Genomic DNA, 20,870 nt, shown 5'->3' with positions numbered 1-20,870 from the left:
CCAGGGACTGATTCACATTTTCATGCCCTGCAGCAGCAGCAGTTTTGGCGAATGCAAATCCTGTGTTTGGGTGGAGTCCATTGTTCATGAGCATGCTTTTGGTGTTTTTAAGTACTGGTAGCCAAGCTTTGTTAATTCTATTCTTTCCTGTTGAAGTTGTCTTGGTGTTTGTGAATTTCAATGCCCTCCCTGTGCAGTCTGACATAGTAACCTTCTGAATTGTCCACCCGCAATACAGTTCTATCAACCACATCTTTGCATAACAAGTTCCACCCAAACACTTACTGATTGGTTCCCCACCCTGGGACATGGACAATATATACCCCACTAAACATTCCCTTCTCACTGGACAAAGTGTGTAACAGTCTTCCCTCTGTGATACACCTCTGAAGATGCCAGCCACAGATGCAGGCAAAATGTTACAAACAAGATCCACCAGACCACGGCCACACAACCTGGAAAACCCACCACATCAAGCTGAATATTGATTATAGGACTCCAGTTCAGTGTAGTGGCTTTTGAATTGAATACATCTCTTTCACTATGGCTGCATTTAGACATTGTGACACACATACCCATTTTGTTTGCCATGCTTGCATGCTGTCTAATTCCTTGTGTTCTATTACACAATTGGAAATTTTCTGGTGTCAAAATCATAGAATTAAAGTCCACTTGGCTCTGATGTCTGAATAGGCAACTTGGGGGTTAATGCAAGATTTGCAAAGCCAGAGAGCTTTTATTTGTACTTGTGCATAAAGGGAAACAGAAGGAATGCATGAAACTGGCAAAAAATCCAGGTTTGTGCCCGTCATAAGCAAACAGAGATTTGCTGTGATGTCTGAAGAGCCAGTGTGGTGAAGTGGTTAAGAGTGGTGGACTCTAATCTGGAGAATCACATTTAATTCCTCATTCCTCCACATGAGTGGCAGACTCTTATCTGGTGAACTAAATTTGTTTCCCTGCTCTTACCTATGAAGCTTGCTGGGTGACCTTGGGCTCATCACGTTCTTCAGAAATTTTATCCCCCAGTGCCCCCACCTATCTTACAAGGTGTCTGTTGTGGGGAGAGGAAGGGAAGGAGTTTGTAAGCCACCTTTAGACTCTTTATGGTTGAGAAAATCAGGGTATGAATCCAAACTCTTCTTCTGAATGCAGCCTGTAAGAAAGGTAAAGGTTTTAAAAGAGTGTAAGCAAATCTCAATCCATTTCTAAACATGTATCATTTTCATTCTTTCTGTAGGAATTTGGCTTGGAACAAAATATTGATGATTCATCCCAATGCATTCTCTTCTTTGCAATCTTTAATTAAACTGCAAGTATCTGCATATTCTTTCTTTAATATTTAACAGAAGCTCGTAATTTTCTTTCAAATATTCATTGGCAAAATTCCATTGAAGTGAAAAGTAAAATAAATTAGGAAAATTAAAAAAACAATAAAATACAAAACTGGACAATTATCTGTCCAGAAAAGTGGTCTTATCATTCTGCACTAAAGTTGATTTCAACTAGCGCTGTTGCATAATTCATAAATTGGGCAAGGCCAGGAGAGAGCAAGAAACGGGGCATCCAGGATCCTGGCACCTGTTGTCCCACCGGTCAAATTAGCCCTTATGGAATCTGGGCCCAATCCTAGTCATATTAATTTTACTCCCACCACCCTCTGCATTACGTTCACTCTGCTTTCCTAATTTATTGGGTTAGTGATAACCACTCACACTGAATTCTGTATTACAATTTTCTGGTACTATGTATATCTCTGTGAGCATTCACAGTAGTGTCTCAAGCTGTTGGGAGTAAAAGAGAAATGTATTTCCCATAGGCCCCTTCCGCACACTCAAAATAATGCATTTTCAAACCACTTTCACAACTGTTTGCAAGTGGATTTTGCTATTCCGCACAGCTTCAAAGAGCACTGAAAGCAGTTTGAAAGTGCATTATTCTGCATGTGCAGAATGAGCCATAGTCTGCATTTTCCATAGTTTCTAGTATCTGTACGTGCTGCAGCTCATATTCTTGGCAGCATCAAAAGATTCTGTAAAATACTTGACATGCACCCTCCCCATGATCCCAGTAAAGGAAAGGAGACCAGAAAGGAGCAGTACTATGGTGAAGCCCAACCCGCTCTAATCCATTTTGGGTTCCATATTATTTTACTGAATGTTAAGAGGATGTTTGGCAAAGCAGTTTGGATTCCCAGATTTCCAAATCAAGGGAAAAGTCTGTATCCCACCCTCAGTAATTTCCATAGATTGATATCCATCCTGCCTGCTAAGAAGTTTAGGACCACATACAGATTTGTCCTATGGGTAATATTTCTAGACCACTAACATTACTGGTATACAAAATCTTTAACTGGGAGTGTAAAAAATATAAATACAATTTCAGTTGTTGTTGACAAGGGGTTGGATTCAAAGGTTTGCTTCTGCTAGATGATAAAGCTTCTACAGAAAGAAGATCCATCACTGTGGATAGGAATCACTCAATTCAGTCCATAAAAAGCTACAGAGGCAATCCACTAAAATGGTATTTCACTGCTCCCATTAATTTCACCCGCCTTGGAAAGGAGTACTTGCTGGTGAAATGTGCTGTACCATCAAGTTGCATAGACTTTTATCAGAAATGCAAGAAAAAAGCAATATTTTAACTGAGTCCAGATTTATTTTTGTACACATAAAAACTGGTGCATCTTTTGGATGCTGAGTAGATTTTCTGTTAATTTAATAATCTGTGACAATAACAAATTTCTTCTGGGCAAAAAAAATCCCTGTAGAATTATAAACTGATTTTCTTTGTTATTTTGCAGGGATCTGTCATCCAACCTTTTGTCCTCTTTTCCTGTAATTGGCCTCTATGGTTTAACTCATCTAAAATTAACAGGAAATCATGCACTACAAAGTTTGATATCATCTGAAAACTTTCCAGGACTCAAGTGAGTACCTCATTAAAACTAATAAGGCACACTTGTGTTCATGTGCAAGGGGAGGAGTGTCACTGTATAATGTGTGTTGTTTCCTCTTCAAAGTCTTTGATCCACAGTATTGAAACCGACATATATGGTAAAAATTATAGACTTACTGCTTTTTTGTCTCAAGAAAATATGATTGATTTTGAGCACCATGGTAGTTGCTTGCTCTGGAACGCATCTGCTTCTCAGCAGTACCGCTTGTGTGTGTATATGCATTCATTTGTTAAAATTACTTTGTATAATTCATTTTTGTAGAAGCATGCTCCCCTTCTATTGATTGTTGCTTCATATCTACAATTATTTTTTAAAGTAATATATATATTACTATAATGAACCATGGATTCCCACTTTGAGAATAAAATAATCTGTCACAAACAATTACTGCAAAAATGTACCTGGAGTTAAAAAAAATCCCTCTAGCTCTAGTTGAGGACAACTGGACAGTTTTCTGGCCAGGGGACCGCCAGCAAGTGAGTATTCAGTGAGCCTAACACTAATTGGAGGGTATACTGGAAGAGGCAATCCCACAGATACGAAGATCCCAGATCATTTAGGGCTTTGAAAGTTAGCACTGGAAACTTGAACCTGATCTGGTATTCCACCTGTAGCCAGTGCAATTGATGGAGCACTGGTTGAATATATGTCCTCTACAATGTCCCCATAAGGATACATGCAGCTACATTCTGGACCAGCTATCATTTCTAGAGCAGTCTCAAGGGTAGCCCTGCATAGAACTACAGTACTTTAGTCTTGAGGTGACCATTGTGTGGATCACCATGGCTGAGGTAAGACAGGTAGGGTACCAGTTGCTTCATCTGGTGAAGGTAGAAAAACGCCAGCTTAGTTACATTTGTGACCTGTGCCTCTATGGAAAGGGATGCATAGGTGCCAATTTCACACTGTCTAGAGCTGGGAGCTGGCATCCCATCTCTAAGGCCCCTTCCGCACACGCAAAATAATGCATTTTCAAACCACTTTCACAACTGTTTGCAAGTGGTTTTTGCCATTCCGCACAGCTTCAAAGAGCACTGAAAGCAGTTTGAAAGTGCATTATTCTGCATGTGCGGAATGAGCGTCAGTCTCCCTGACCCAGGCACAACACTTCCATATTTGATGGATTTAATTTTAGCCGACTCTGTTTCAGCCATTTCATCATGGTCTCCAAAGAGCTGGTCAGTATATTTAGCATGGATTTCTGTCGGCTGCACATCAACAGATATAGCTGTTATGTTAGAAAGAGTGTACAGTTGTACAGTTGTGTGTACAGTTGAAATATAAGAGATTTGTTGCAGAGGTTATTCCTTTATGGTTGTCTCCAACTGAAGCATTTGCCAGAAAAGAAGCAGGCAGAATATATAAGAAAAATGTTTTACATATTGAGAGTTGTTGATTTTTCAAGATAATAATTGTGAACTTAAACCTATAAATATAGGTTAAAACTGGTTAAACCAATTAAAATTTAGTTTTATTATTATCAACTGTTAGAAACATATAAGGATGATAATAAGAAAGCTGGTTTTAATTCACAAATGACAGATTTTGAATGCAAAATATGTATAAATTATGACAAATTGATCACCAAAATGTGTAAGATGTTATTACAATGGGATATTGAAGATGAGGTGGTTAAATCTGTAATTATTAAGTGGTCTAGAAATAAATGTTGGTCATTATATTTTGATGGAACAGAGGGAGAGTCTGTGGAAGAAAAGTTTAAAATTTATAGCATGTTACAGTTTGACTAAAATTGTTACAAAATTATATATAGATTATATTTAATGCCAAAAAATTGGCAAAGATGTATAAAGGTGTACCAAATAGATGCTGAAAATGTCAACAGCAAGAAGGACCTTTTCCATATGTGGTGGACATGTAAAGAGGCTATGACTTTGTGGGATATGATACTCAAGGAACTGCAAAAAAATTGTGAAAATAACAATTGTGAAAAAACCTGAGGCCTTTCTGTTGGGAATAATGGGTGAAGACTTTCCTAAGCAATATAGAATTCTGTTTATGTATATGACAACTTTGCCCAAAATCGAGAAACAATAAGATACCAACAAAAGAGGAGTGGATTCTGAAAGTTACAGAATATGCAGAAATGGCAAAACTGACAGCATTATTAAGAGAGAATAGTTTTGACAATTTTTCACAAAACTGGAAACCTTTTACAGACTACCATTTGAAAAACTATTCAAACAGAGAAGTAGTGTCACAGTTTGAATTCTAAAGAAGATTTGAATTACTAGAAGACAGTCAAGAAAGAATGACTGAACAACATGTTAATTGGATGCATTGAAGTTGGAGTTAACTATAAGATGAGCGAACTCATAATGTATAATGGGTTGTGTTTGGGGTTTTTTCTTTTTGTATGTTTTTGTGTTCTGTGTTGTCTTTTTATGTGTGAAAATAAAAACTCTTAGTGTCACCAGCATGCCAGCCTAAAACTCCAGACCAACTGGACAAGAGGAAGCATTTATTTGTTTGTTTGTTTGTTTGTTGGATTTTAAACTGCCCATCCCCGAAGGGCTCTGGGCGGTGTACAGCAGGCCTGCAGCAACAATATGAGGCTCATTCCGCACATGCAGAATAATGCACTTTCAAACTGCTTTCAATGCTCTTTGAAGCTGTGCGGAATAGCAAAATCCACTTGCAAACAATTGTGAAAGAGGTTTGAAAATGCATTATTTTGTGTGTGCGGAAGGGGCCCAAAGTAGCATTAAACACAGCAGGCTAAAAACAACATTTTACACATAAAACTAAGGTAATTTAAAACAATTTACAAATCTAAAACCATAAAACACAGCAGCATCAATAATATATGTGGCGCCTGATCCCAAGGCCGAGAGAAGACAGTACTAATTAGATGGTATCAGGCATACCAATGACGGCACGCAACACAAGAGCATCCTAGAGGGGGAGTCCGTGGCTGGTCTCACCAAAGGCCCAGTGGAACAGAACTGTTTTACAGGCCCTGCAGAATTCACCAAGATCCCACAGGGCCTGCACCTCTGATGGAAGAGTGTTCCACCAGGCAGGGGCCAGGGCCATAAAAGCCCTGGCCTGGGTAGAGACCAGCCGCATCATGGAGGGGCCAGGGGCCACCAGTAAATTTGCCTCTGCCGATAGCAGAGGCCTATCCGGGACATATGGGGTGAGACGGTCACAAAGGTATATTAAATAACATCACGAGTATAAATGTCTTGCCAGTGTGGTGCTGATGGCTGTTGTGATGGAAATTCCAGTATAGGATTAGGCTATTTCAATAATGTAGATAATACTAGCTAAAACAAAGAATGTAAATGTAGGATTCCATAGCACCTACGTATTTCTGTCTTATTGACAGAAAATGTGTAAGATACCTGAGACTTTCAAATTATGTTGAACTGTACAAAGTTCTTGGGAAAATGTGCTAATTTTAGATATTTACATGTCAGAGCCCTAATTTTATATTATCTCAATCTGTTATTAATTATTAATTTGTTAGGTTTTGCAAAGAAAGAAGGTGGCTGAGACATTTTTTGTGGGTAACTGTATATTGTCTCTTTTTTCAAAGGGTGATAGAAATGCCTTATGCTTACCAGTGTTGTGCCTTTGGAGTTTGCGACAACTACTATAGAGTCCAAAATCCGTGGAGCAAAGATGAGAACAGCAGTGCTGATGAATTTCAAAGGAAAGATGCTGGCATATTCCATAGTCATGGTAAATAAAAATTTAAATTTAAAAGTAACATTAAAGGATAGTTGCTGTTGATTGAAACTTGGGTAACCAGCAACTGAATATATGACTCAGGCTGATTCTGCACAGCACATTTATAACAAGTTGCAGTTGTTATAAATGAACTCGTTTTCCCTTTTTATAAATGGAACATGAATTCATTTATAATGATTGCAACACATTACAAAAATGCTGTACAGAATCCATCTCAGTTTAGCCTTTTAATAGGAGATTGTCAGTGTGAATAAATTCCCAATAAGGTACCTATTCTATCCCTGAAACAAAATGTTTTTAGCAATGTTTCCTGTACATTTCCCTGTAATGTAATAAGTCATCTTAACATTTTTTCTCCTCACATGCACATTTTATGGTGCACCAGTCTTTAATAAGTTATATGACTTATGTAAGATCCTCTAAGTGAGGCAAAATTGGTACTTCTGTTATTCTAAAATATTAGATCCTCCTCTGTCAGCTCAGCAGAGACATGCCTGCCACTCACTCTGGGCTTAAGCAACTCAATTCAGCTGCTGACTTCAGGGATGCTGAGCTGGAAAAGTCAAGAATCAGACGTGGCCCTGCCAGTCACTGCTCCATATGGCGTTATTGTCCATGCTTCATTTTTTATCTTTGTTGTTATATTTCCCTTCCCACCTTGTTGTTATATTTCCCTTCCCACCTTTGTTGTTATATGTCCCTTCCCTTCCCTTCGTCACAAGTAAAAATGTCATTAAAGTTTGGTTTCTGCATTTGCCACACTATAGCTTCTGGAATTATCAAATTAGAGATAGGATGCTATGGCTCTTTATTAAGTGCTTCAGAGAGATTGTCATTGCCAACTTCTAGAGCATATAAGTCTGTTTGCCTTTGCAGAATTATGCAGACTCTATGGCTAAATCTTCTGTATTAGACAAAGAAGAAGGCCATTCTGTATAGGTTTACGTGAATCATCTTGATCTCATTTTCACTCTCTGTAGAAGCATAGCCTTAGTGCTCCAAATACCAGAAGATATAGAAAATCAAATATGAGGAAGTACCATTTAGAGAAGGTTATTGTGTTTTGAAGCTAGATTTTACAAACAAATGTGTTGTTTTTGCAACAGCCAATATTCAGATAAAAGATTTTTCAGAACATTGTTTACTTAAATGGGAAAGCCTGTTTTATTTGATATCAGTGTCCATTCAAAGAACATTTCCCTCCAAAAAATCAGTAGATCCAAATTTTGAAGTAGGATTAGTATACTGTAGAACCTCGGTTTTCATTGCCTTCAGTTTTCATCGTTTTTTTCAGTGAAAAATTTGTCTCGGTTTTCATCGATTTGCCTCAATTTTCATTGATTTGCAGTAAGGTGCAGGGGTTTGTGGAAAAAAATCACTCGGACAAAGCTGTAGCAGGCCATGTCTGCAACTTGTTTAATGACAATGTCTTGCCCCATTTCAGACAAATCTTAACGAGGCGTCAGAAACAGTCCTCTTTGGACAGCTTTCTGGTGCGACATTGGTCCACTGGCTCTGAAGCTGGTCCTAGTGTTATTGTCTGTTACTGTTTTCAGCACTAAACTATGTTTATTCACCAAAAAATGTGTTTTTGGTAAGTTTTTGGAGTGCCTAGAACAGATTAATTGGATTTACATTGATTCCTGTGGAAAAGTTTGCCTCGGTTTTCTTCGGTTTCAGTTTTCATCGATTCTTTTCGAACGGATTACCAACAAAAACCGAAGTTCCACTGTATATGAAATGTTATCAACCTTTCTAGTATAAGATATTATCACTGATGTAAATGACTGAATACTGTGATATTTCTTCCTACAGAAGATTTTGAGGATTTTCTTCTTGACTTTGATGAAGATCTGAAAGCTCTTCATTCGATCCAATGCTCTCCCTCTCCAGGTAAAGATCTGTTCCGATCAGGGTTCCTTTTTTTTTAAGATACCTTGGCTCTGAAATTTGATCCTATCCTCTAGTAAACTGTGTGAAGGACCAGCTGTAGTTCTGAGGGCTCCATCTGGACATGAAGGCGAGTAAAGAGTTCCCATAGCCACTGCACTGCTGCACTAGTGGATACACAATTAGGATACAAAAATGGATAAAGAAATTACACCTTACCAGAGCCCCAGGGAGCCCTGAGCTGAGCTGAAGGCCAATTACCATATGGGTTATCTTTGGTCGATTCTGCACAAGCCAAAAGAGATGGGTGTAGGGTGGCATACAATCAGTTTGAGGGGGAACTTTGCACAGGTCCTGCGTCCCGCACCCACCTCAAATCTGTCCCGTTTTGTCTCCTCCAATCCAGGGTTTTTGACATTGTCTAAACTAGCGATCCTTTTGAAAAATCCTGAGTTGGAGCTGCTCCTGTGTGAAGGACCAGGCAGGAGGCGCTTTATTACTCTCCCTTCCACCCTGACATCCACAATCAGGGAGAATCCACCTGCTATTGCCCAGCTGTTTCAGGGAGGTCCCTTTTTAAAAAATTTGTGGGTTGCATCTGTGTAGCTAAGCAGGTGCTGGGACGATCGGCATAGCTGTGGGGATTAATTTCTGCATGCCTGTGTGGCTACACATTTTTTTTTTGGAAATTAAAAAAAGAGAGAACTCTCTCTGTGCGAAGGCATGAAAGCAACCTGGATTGTTTTTGTGGCCTCCAATCGCTGCCTGCATGGAACGCATATGAACAGGAAAACAGGGAAACAGGTTCCTTTATCATGACTGCAACCCATTTTGCATTTGCTGTGTGGAATCAACCTTAGACTTCTCAGAAATAAAATAGGTTTTTTTCATGATTCATCAGATTATACATGTGTATTGGGATTTTGTCTCTCTGTGTGTATTTTTGTAACTGACTGGACTAAAGAAGTCAAGACTGAAGAGGAATGTCCCCCAACCTTCAACTCAAATTCGCATGTCTGCTACAGCCATCTTCAGTCAGCCTGCCCAAATGTAGATGTTTGGGCAGGCTGAGATGTTCAGTAAGTTTCAGTTGGCCCCATAACTGGATGGAAAATAGCTAAGAAGTTTACCTATACCTGCTAAAAGACCACATCTCCAACAGAGATTCCAAACACAGAGTTTTCATTTATATTGTGGAAAAGCTTTCTCCAAAACCAATACCAAGGCTAAAATAGAGGAAGAACAAACAAACTGGTTAAGCAGGTGTTTAGCAGCAAACATCAGGTTGGGGTTGACAGGTTTCTGGCAAATAGCCATCTCCCAAATTCCAACAGCACATACGAATGCTTATAACATGTGATTCTTTATCCCATTCTTTCCATGCAGGACTCACAAGGGGAATCACAAAGAATACACCAGCTAAGGTTTCACGTAACTCTACTTTTCTTTCTTTTGTCATTGCAGGCCCCTTCAAGCCATGTGACTATCTATTTGGCAGCTGGTTGATCCGAATTGGAGTTTGGACCATAGTAGTTTTGGCCATCATGTGCAATATACTGGTGCTTGTAACCATCTTCAGATCCCCATTGTTTGTTTCCTCCATAAAGCTATTGATTGGACTAATAGCTGCTGTGAACTTGCTCATGGGCACATCTAGCAGCGTGCTTGCCAGTGTGGATGTGCTAACCTTTGGAGCCTTTGCTCACTATGGTGCTTGGTGGGAAGGTGGAGCTGGTTGCCACACCATTGGCCTTCTGACCATCTTTGCTTCAGAAGCTTCCATTTTTTTGCTCACCTTAGCAGCTCTTGAACGCAGTCTCTCTGTAAGACATGCTGCAAAGTTTGAGACAAAATCCATTGTTGCAAGCATTAGAATAGCCATTTTCTTTTGCTTTATGTTTGCTTTAATCATTGCAACAATCCCTGTCCTTGGGGGGAGTGAGTATGGGATTTCTCCCCTCTGCATACCATTGCCTTTTGGAAAGCCCGCTGCTGTGAGTTACATGGTAGCACTGGTCCTGTTGAATTCTCTTTGTTTTCTTGTTATGATCATAGCCTACACAAAACTCTACTGCAGCCTGGAAAAGAGAGAATTGGACAATATTTGGAATTCTTCTATGGTGAAGCACATAGCCTTGTTGCTTTTTACTAACTGCATTCTTTATTGTCCTGTCGCCATCTTATCATTTTCTTCCTTGTTAAACCTCAGTTTTATTAGCCCAGAAGTAATTAAACCAATACTCTTAGTGATTGTCCCCCTTCCTTCTTGTGTAAACCCTCTTCTTTACATACTTTTCAATCCCCATTTCAAGGAAGACCTTGGAAGCTTTCAAAAGCAAGCCTTGATATGGAAAGAATCAAAGCATGCCAGTATGGTGTCTGTTAACTCTGAGGATGCAGAAAAACAGTCCTGTGATTCAACTCAGGCTCTGGTAGCCCTTGCAAGCACCAGAATAGCCTACAATATTCCTACCAATAATACACTAGTGTCTCCATCACATCAAATGTCAGAAAGCTGTAAACTTTCATCTGTAACATTTGTTCCATGTCATTAGCTTCCTTTGAGAAGCTCCCAGAGTTCTCAATCCAAAATTAAATGAATGTGCATGCATTTGTTTTGCAAAGAAGAAAAAAGTCTGTCTGATCTCATTGCACATGTCTGAAAACAATGAACTTTGGAAAGCTTAAACCTCAATATATACCCTCTCAGCATGTTCAGAAAACCACACACACATTTCAATGATCATTACAGTTTAGAAGATGACAGGCAGCCAGAGTGGGTTCAAATGAGCTGTGGAAATGGTATCAGGCTGTGCTGATGTGCCTGCCTCCTCCACTGGTGCAGGGGGCATCCCCGCTGGTGCGGAGGGCAAAGGCACCAGTGGCATGGCACTTCTCAGCTCTATCGTGGTGAAACCTGGATGTGGGTGCCATTGTGGAGCAACTCTGGTGCCCAAGTAGACACCTGCACAAGTCGTGGGTGGGCCAGCGCATTCCCAGGGGTGGCATTTCAGTTCAGGAATAGCACCATCAGAGCCCTTAGACTTATGCTACAATTTTGTGCAGTAGAAGGCTGTTTAGGCTATTGGGCAATTTGGGTGGCCAGACGGTTTCCTTTTTTCCACACCACCCAAAGTTCCTGTGGAGGCAGCGTGGCACTACCTTCACCACACCATTTCTAGCCGTCTCCTGCTGCCTCCATGCTCCCCCCCCCCGCCCCCGCCCCCCCCGGTCTGGATTGCACTGTAAAAGCCACTTGTTTTTACAGCATTAGGTGGGAATAAAAACAAACAAGTAAACAAGTAATTTCCACAGAAAGGACTAGAAACCTCCTACCATCTCCTTTCTGGAATTTATTACCATTATAGTGAAACTTCCCATGAGATAATGCCAATAAGATGGGGATTTCAGATATTAGGTGTGTCATTACACAAAATGCTGGAGGCTTACATGTATTTTTCTCATACAAGATAGTTTAACCACCCTCTGATTATCTTGTTTAAGTGTCTGTGTCAAAAACAGGATGTACGGCTATCATTAAACTAGTTAAGTAGATCTAAGTAACATAGATTATGACTGGCAACTGATATCAATTCATCTTATTAGCATCCAAAGCACACCCTTACTCTGAGAAGCCTCACACACACACACACACACACACACACACACACACACACACACACACACACACACACACACACACACACACACACACACACACACACACACACACACACACACACACACACACACACTTGGGAACACACACTTGGAATATTGTGGGAGGGGAGACCTGAATTCTTTTCCGTTCTCAACACACACACACACACACACACACACACACACACTCTTTTATCTCTTTGGCTTTTAAAGCACTGCAGCATACAGCTGAAGAGATTCCTAAAACCACTTTGGATTAAACAAGAGAGAATCTGATGTTTGCAAATAATTATTACCATTTTTTTAACAGTGGTTCAGTTATGGAGTGCTTCTTAATGTCAGTGAAATGGTTTCTCGCATTTGCGTTTGTATACAAATAAGCCTGGAGGTTGATTCATGAAAGATTCTTTTATTTAAGAAATATTTTTTAAGATTCTCCAAAACATAAAGGCTTCTATGCATATTATTTTTATATACCTACTTAAGACATTTGATTCAGATATCCTTAACTTGGAATTATTAAAGTTCATTTTAGAGAAGCTTCTAAAACAATTTGTAAATATGGAACTGTATTTATTATTACAATAAAACATACTAAAAACAAGAATATGCCATGTACAGTTTCATACTGTTTGCTATATTTTCTACGCATATATTTGACTAAATTCAGTATCTGTATATAGTATATGTAAATGTGTAGTGATTGTAAATAGATGATGTGCTCTCTTTTTTACTGGTGTTTCAAATATATGTGATTTGTAATAAAATCTGCAATTGGGCAGAAAAGTTGTATTAGTGTCTTGCATTCACAAAACCTTATCCATACTTCCAAATATTCTCCAAAACCTTTTTGATATATCATCATAGAAGAATATCTTTGGGTTCTACTTTGTACTTGTTATCTATTTCTCTAGGAGAGTAAAACAAACTGTCAGTATTTCATCTCAGCACATGGACAGCCCAGTCCAGATTGGGAGGGCAAATGGACTTTGGGAGCTGCGGAGGGCTGCACTGACACATTTGCCCCCTCTGCCGGCGTAAGGAGCACTCAACGCCAATGGAGGGAACAAACACATCAGCATCCAGCCGCCCCACAGCTCCACTGTGGGCAAAACCTGGAAGTGGACAAAACCACTGCAAAGCCACACTGGTGCTCGAGTGAATACTGGTACAGGGGAGTGGACTAGGGCATTCCCAGAGCTGACCGTAGTCAGCTTCCATCAGCATTCCAGCCTGGGAATGCCGCTCTCACAGCATGCAGACTTAACACTAAACTTTTGTGTGGCGTAAGCCTGTTCAGGCTTTGGGATAATTGGAGATCAGGATGGTTTTCAATTTACCCTTCTTTCTTTGTTGCCCAAAACCCCTTTGGAGGCAACGCGGCAACATTTTCACCACGCCTGCCCTGGCTGCCTCAAGCTCCCCTTCAATCTGGATCTCCCTCCCTCCCTCCCTCCCACCCACCCACTTTCTTACATGCAGTCAGAAGAGTTATGGTACATACTTGCAGCTTTTCATATTTCACTTTATATTATCATCTCCCTTTTGGGTCAAGAACTGAATGAACAGCTATAACTTTCAGATTAACCCACAACTAGTTCACAATTACCAACACAAAAACTGTTCAAGAAATAAAGGACAGAGGAGAAGAATGTAATCATAGGAAATGAAACAAACATCTATATTTATCTACACTTGTAACAGAACGTAACTGCAGCACTTCAGTTTGGAAAAAGCACCAAGTATAAGATGTGGACCTACATTTTTGTTGACAGCCAAGGAAAAAAACCTAAATTATATTCTGAATATACACACAGCTCATCTATAATTTTTAAAGACTTGAATTTTTTAAACATCTTCAATTCTCTTAATAAAAACTGCTTAGACAGTTCTGCATTGTCTTTTACCATTCTGCCCAGGAGACTGGTCCAAATCTGTCTTAGAAATGATTGATGAGGTCTCTTGCTGCTTATAACCAAAACTTAAAAGAAAATGCCAATTTCTACAAAGTCGTTTCATATTCAGTTTCACCCAAAGCATAGAAGGGATTAGTGAGAAAATTGAAATAATAATGTTGTAATTTATTCACATAACACGAATGAAAGCATTCTGTTCAACTCTAGCCACCTAGATGACCAGCCAGCAAAGGGCCCTCCCAATAAGTCTGGTCACCCTGAGAACACCAGAGAGCAAGGCAGGACCAGCCCTGACAAGGCTGATGGAGTTTGAAGGGAAGCACCTGCAGTTGAACACTGAAGTCAGGCCCAAGCCTAGCATTCAACTAGGCTCGCCCCATCCCTGGTGGCCTGACTCCATTAACAGCACAGGGGGTTGAGGACTGCACTGGCTGTTTCCAACTTAGCTGTCCTACCTTCGTTCACCCCACTTCCATTTTTGTCTACTGATTTTGTTTAATACATGGGGGAGAATTTAGTAATACTCTTATTGTTTCCCCTCATGAGAGATATATTCTAAGGTTTTAGGTTTTTATTATGTTGTTTCAATGTTTGTTATGTTGTAGGCTGCCTACATTTTGATATGTATGATACTGACGTTTGCTGCTCTGAGCCTGTCTTGACAGATAACAGCAGCATAGAACTCAAATAATGAATAGGATCCAGCTTTGTTGCTCTAGAAAACAGTTAATGCAGCTGCAAAAATTGCTTTCTTCCAACTCAGTCTAGCCCTCAAGATGCTCCCCTACCTTGACATGGCCCATCTGGGCATCTGGATCCATGCCACTGTCCAGTTGCCATGATGCCTACTGACACCCAGGGCTGTTGGGAGCCACCATGCATGCCCATCTGTCTGTCCATTTGTGGCAGGCATAACTCATCAGAAAACTAGAAATCTCAAAACTGGCCACCAGCTTTAGGATGATCATGGCAATTCTAGGGTCAAAGATGAAAGGAATCAGAATATCCTGGCCCAGGTTATATCCATCCCGCCACCTCCCAATGCTATTTGCAACAGAAGCTAAGCTTGTGCAGTGGTTGAAGTATTGGACTTGGATCTGGGAGACCCAGGTTTGAATTGCTTGTCTTCTGTGGGTGCTTGTCACACACTGTGTAACTTACCTCAAGAAGTGTTGCGAGGATAAAACAGAGATAAAAACAACATAAGCCAATGTAAGTCACTTTAGCTTCCCCTTGGGAAGAAACGCAGAATATAAAGAAAATAAATGAAGTTCTAACTTCCTCACTTGTTACCGCTAGACAGATTAACATTTAAAGGGTAGAAGCAGATAAAGGCCAGTAATAGGGACATACATCCTTTTGCTACTTTGATAGATTATGGAGATATATTAACTTGCTGCTTCTGTTCATAATAATAATTGCCAACTAGGATGCATGAGTTGAGACTGAAAAATTTGATTCCCCCAGCAGCCCTGCCAATACATTCCCTGGCACCCCTTTGCCCACCAGCGGTTCTAGGAAAGTGGGTGTGGCCAGGCAGGGCTTTTGCCCAAGGGAAGCTTTTGAACAGAAGATTGTACAACTCCTAGCCTTGAAGAGGAAGCAGAGTTAAGAATCAGGGTGATAGAGGGATAATCCTGGGGAGAAGCTGGACTCAACTACCTTTTCACCTTCAAGAGCAGTGCAGAGAAAACTGAACCAAAAATGCTGGGCTAAAGGGGGGACACTTTATATTAGGTATCCCCCAACTTTTTGAGCAGCTTAAAATTCTGATGCAGGGTGGTGTTTGTAACTACATAATGGCTGTCTGCCGTAAGGATCCAGCTATAGAATCGCTCCCCCCGAAAGTGGTATCAACCATAAAATATCATTGAGTGAAGTTGTGCATAGCTTTTAATAGTAGTTCAACATTTCATCAGGATCTCTGTTTAGCAATACCTTGTATAATGAAGATACTATTTAAAAAATGGTTGCTTGCATTCATGTGTAGTAATGCAGTAAACATCCTTGTGCTGGGGTGACAGCTGCTGTACATCCAATGGCTAATCATGATTAGAACATCATTCTCACTTGGTCTCTCTTGGCCTAATGGACATAAATGTAACTCCAGCCCTAAGCTAGAAAAGGAATGTACATAGAAAGAGCAAGTTCACAGCTATTTAGGCTGCCTAGAATTATTCACCTATTCATGACATCTTTCATATGCTAAATACACATATTTATTACGTGCATTTCTACTGAGCAAAAGACAGCAGCCAGAACTGTCAAAAAGGCCCCCAGAGTAATGCAAGACCAGCTCCTACCAATTCATAGACCTTAAAACAGTAGCCCTTGGAACTAGAAGACTGGTCAACCTTTGAGGCACAGTAGCCTACCACTTGCTCCAAACACTGAAGAGTGATTTCCATCAACCCCCCCCCCCCCCCGCCCTCATGCAGCAGCCTCTGGAGCCACCCAAAATGTTGTTTCAGGGAGGGGTCAGTGAAAAGAGGAAATGGCAGAAGTGGGCTTTAGGATGAGGGGCTGGATAGAGGCCAGCCATCTCAATGTGGATTCTTCATGTGCTATGCTTGCAACCCTTCCTCTGCCTAATAACCCCAGAGCAGCATTTTACATTTGCACTCATAGTACGTAGATTAAGCAAAAAACAATTATTTGTTCCAAACCATGCAGTGAATCTTAGTTCAATCCAGAAGACTTCCAGACAGTGTGGGGAGGCAGTGAATATCAGGAAAACTCCGCCCCCTGAAAGCTCTCCATAGTCAATGGACTTACACCAAGAGCTATGCCGGGGGTGCTCCTGAGCTGAAAGCTCCTGGGAATGCCCCTAGCCAGCCCCAGCTGCACACAGCATATGACTTTAGGCCAGTGCAATTTTGCAGGGCACAGGCTCTTCTGGGTTGGCCAGATAATACTCCACAGCACCCTCTCCACCTCTCTGTTTGCCCTTTCTGTTGGTATAAGTTGGGGGTGGGCAAACGTGATGGCACATGCAAACTTGCCAGCCAATTCACCCCCCACCCCACCAAGATTGGACTGTTACAGCTACGTGGCTCACAAAATGATAAACTTGAGGCACACTTGCTGTTTTGCTGCTTTCTTTTACTGAGTCTTTGTTCACTATCATCAAAGACTGAATATTTTTATGGAATTTGGACTTTCATTCCAATACTCATTCTGAGGTAGTAGCAACTAAATTTCAAAACTACTGGTGTCTCCAGGAAGGAGGGTGTGATGTTCCAGTGTACTCGATGGGTAATTTTGTTCCCTAGCCACTCAGTCTGCCAGGATTCTGCAGAAACCCTTTACTATCCCAAATAAATTACTATAAGCAACCTAGGCTGATTTATTCAAGAATGCTTACAAGATTTGTCCTCAAAACATTATTCTTCAACCTGGAATTTCTGCCACTGGCTCAGTGGAACTTGCAGCAATTGAAACTGAATAGGTGCATCAATTAACCTATAAGCACTATGCACATTAGAGGATTCTTCCTGAGGTGTGGGCCCAGCCAAGTGAACTGTAAGGGTGGCAAAACAAGCTACTGATCCTTTCTCCTCTGGTCAACTTGGAACTGAACTTCTCCAGCAAATGACAACACCAGTATTTTCTTTATTCCATACTACTTTTCAAAAAGGTACAGGAAGATGTAACTCTGTTCAATCAAGGAACTCTCAAAGCTCACCAGCTGCCGGCTTGCTCTATGATCAGTCTACGCTTTGATCTTAATTAAACTGAGAACCCCATACCAGCAAATGCTGGCCTCTTGGATGGTGTCCCTGGGTAAGGGATATAAATTCAAGTTTTATGTGCCTGTTTTGATTTTATAGATACCACCCAACTCATGGGAGAGTTCTATATGAATGAAATCATTGTCTGTATCTTGGACTAAGTCCAGGCGATATTCCTTTTCCCCAGCAAGGTGATTACAAATGGCTTGACTGAAAGATCATTAACAAAACTTCTTCATCTCCAGTGCCCAATCGAGCACATGGCTACTCTCCAGCTTTTTACAGAAATATTCATCAATTAGAAAACACTTGAAAAGAACTGAATGAAATTTGCTTCCAGTACCAGAGTTGCAGAAAGGTTCTGGGATGTACATGCATGACAATTATGCTTTGTACACAGAAGAGGCCCAGGTTCAAACCTGGATGTTTCCAGTTAAAGCCTCTCAGATTGTAATTCTTGAGAAAAACCTTTCGCAAGCAGAACCCTAGAAAAGTTATTATTATAATAATAACTAGATAATACTAGACCAGGAGATAATACTAGACCAATGGGCCAATTCCATAAGACAGCTTCCTAGGCACACGATATACCTGCATCCATTCCATTCTACCAGATTTCTTGAACCACACCGCCTATATGCATCGCAGTCCAGATTATCAGTATGTTTCCTCAGCTGCCTTTCATCAACCTGCAAGTTAATGTATATGCCCTTGTTGGAAAAAGCATGATACCCCATAATCCTCCAGAAGGATGATGGTAGGGCTGTTCCTTCACTCCAGTATAGTGAAGACTCTGCAGCTACTAAAAAGGCCAAGAGCAAAACAGATTCATATTCTCTCACACATACACCCAAAGAATAATTTGCAAACATAACTTGCTTGTGGAGAGCAGCCACTAACCACTTTTTTACTTCAGGTGATAGTGCTAGTTACATGATAATACAATCTACTTTTGCAATTCATGAAGCTTCTGCTTTTGCATTTCTCAGCTGCAAAGACAGATAACGGCTTTAAAAAACTGTTTTTTCCCTCCACACTGCCCATGCAGCAGGACTGACACATCAGTGCAAAGCCTGTTTTCAATTGCTAGGTATCAGGCTAAAGCTTGAGACAGCTGGTTCATCTTAATAGGTTCTTCCAGAAGTTTTTTGCAAGCAATGGCCAGTTCTCCGCATAACACAGCTGCTCCCATTATACATTTGACATCTGAAAGATCCTGCAACTCTGAGGAATTTTGGGGGGAGGGGGAGGGGGGGGAGGAGAGCATGTGGAGCTATAGAGAATAAGATGTGGCAGGAAAAAAGGCTTATCCAATTAGAATGCTTAGGATACAGCCCAATGTAAGTAGCCCTGAATCTATAGGATGAGGAAGGATAAATGCTAATGAGGAAAAATGCTAAATCTTCCCACTGCTGCACTTGTTTGCCCCCTTTTTATACAACCGAGGGTGTTAAACATCATCTTCTCACATCTAGAGCAATTCTACAATCAAACCTAACGAGCCTTCAGGTGCAATAGTCAAAGTTTTATGATTGGAGGCTACACTCCCTTCAACAGAAAAGCTAATAAATCTCAGCATTCTGTGTCAACAATTTCACAAGGGTTGAGTTCAGATGCAATGAGTCTCTTTATGATTCCAGGTACCCAGGCAGAGCCATTTCAGATACTTCCAGCAAGAGCAAGATCCACTGAAACCTACAATATCAGAAAAGTAGCACTTCTGGATATTAATCTCTCTACGGCAGGGGTAGGGAACCTGCGGCTCTCCAGATGTTCAGGAACTACAATTCCCATCAGCCAATTGGCCATGCTGGTAGGGGCTGATGGGTGGACTGGTATCTGAACACGGGATTCTATTATGAACCTGCGACTCTCCAGATGTTCAGAACTACAATTCCCATCAGACAATTGCCCATGCTGGTAGGGGCTGATGGGGTATGGTCCTAGTATCTGGAAAACCTGGGATTCTACTCGGCTACGATAGTTCAGACGCATATTTTAACATACTTTTGCTTATGCCAAAATACCTTCAAGATGACAATGTATCAGTTTCAAGTCCAGGATGGATTTTTGGGGGGTGCACAATTCAGTCTCTCCAACTTTCACATTTAGTTTCTTGAGAATTTCATTACTGACAATTCCACTAAAGACTTTTAGCCCAATCAACTAAAGAAGAAGAGCTGAAAGGGACCAGATGTGTACTTATCTCACCTCTCTGCCTAAAAGATCTGCATCTCTCAGATTATTTTATCAAAATCAAGGCAACACCATCTTCCACTGCACTAATTCCATCCACTGTTTAAGAGTACCACATGACCTATACATGTTAGGTTTAGATAATCCAAGCCCAACAAAGGTAGAGGAGGTAATCCTTTGACTCTTTTTTTTTTACATAAATGTTTATTGAGATTTACAACATTACAAAAAAGAAATCATACAGTATTTGTCAGTTAAAACTTTTACATAAAGTTGATTTAAAAGAGAGAGAAGAAAACTTTTCAAATATGTAGTTCCCTATTTAAGGGTTGTCATCTCTAAAATATACAATTTCTTCAACTAAATTAGGTTTGACTTCACCAATCTTTCTACTGTTCGTTAAATAAAATATCACTTAATTGTCACTAGCCTTCTATATTACACAGCATACATCTTCGTACTCCTTATACAAAAAAGAAAAAGGAATAACAAATAACTTTCGTATATTTTAATTCAGATGGTTTGAAACCTTTTTGCGAAGAATTCTTTCAGTAGAGACCAGCTATCCTCCTTATTTTTTTGTATGTCCTTGTTTTGCAATGTGATGGTCAATAAGTCCAGGTCCATGTAGATCCACAGTTTACCAATCATTTATGGAGGGAAGTTGTGATGATTTCCAGTTTCTCGCTATTTCAATGCGGGCTGATGATGATAAATAGGTCAATAATTTGGAATTACAGGTAAGTTTTTTGTCCTTGTATAACCCCAACAGATATATTTCTGGTAACATTTCAAAGTTAG

At 40.4% G+C, this 20,870-nt stretch overlaps 1 protein-coding gene across 3 annotated transcripts in view; it reads left to right on the top strand.

Annotated features, from left to right (window-relative positions):
* LGR5 (leucine rich repeat containing G protein-coupled receptor 5) overlaps positions 1–12,201 on the top strand; it is a 119,741-nt gene extending 107,540 nt beyond the window's left edge. For 2 of the 3 annotated variants that reach the window (XM_048500941.1, XM_048500939.1), the window contains 5 exons: positions 1,241–1,312; positions 2,804–2,929; positions 6,522–6,667; positions 8,492–8,569; positions 10,031–12,201. In XM_048500941.1, the coding sequence (XP_048356898.1) occupies positions 1,241–1,312; positions 2,804–2,929; positions 6,522–6,667; positions 8,492–8,569; positions 10,031–11,121 (1,513 nt within the window). In that variant the 3' untranslated portion in view covers positions 11,122–12,201. The remainder of the gene's footprint in view (positions 1–1,240; positions 1,313–2,803; positions 2,930–6,521; positions 6,668–8,491; positions 8,570–10,030) is intronic. The other variant, XM_048500940.1, reaches the window with a different exon arrangement.
* Positions 12,202–20,870: the final 8,669 nt, after the last annotated feature.

Source organism: Sphaerodactylus townsendi, linkage group LG06, assembly GCF_021028975.2.
Source record: "Sphaerodactylus townsendi isolate TG3544 linkage group LG06, MPM_Stown_v2.3, whole genome shotgun sequence".
Classification (NCBI taxonomy): Eukaryota; Metazoa; Chordata; class Lepidosauria; order Squamata; family Sphaerodactylidae; genus Sphaerodactylus; species Sphaerodactylus townsendi.
This window is presented reverse-complemented; position numbering and strand designations above follow the sequence as displayed.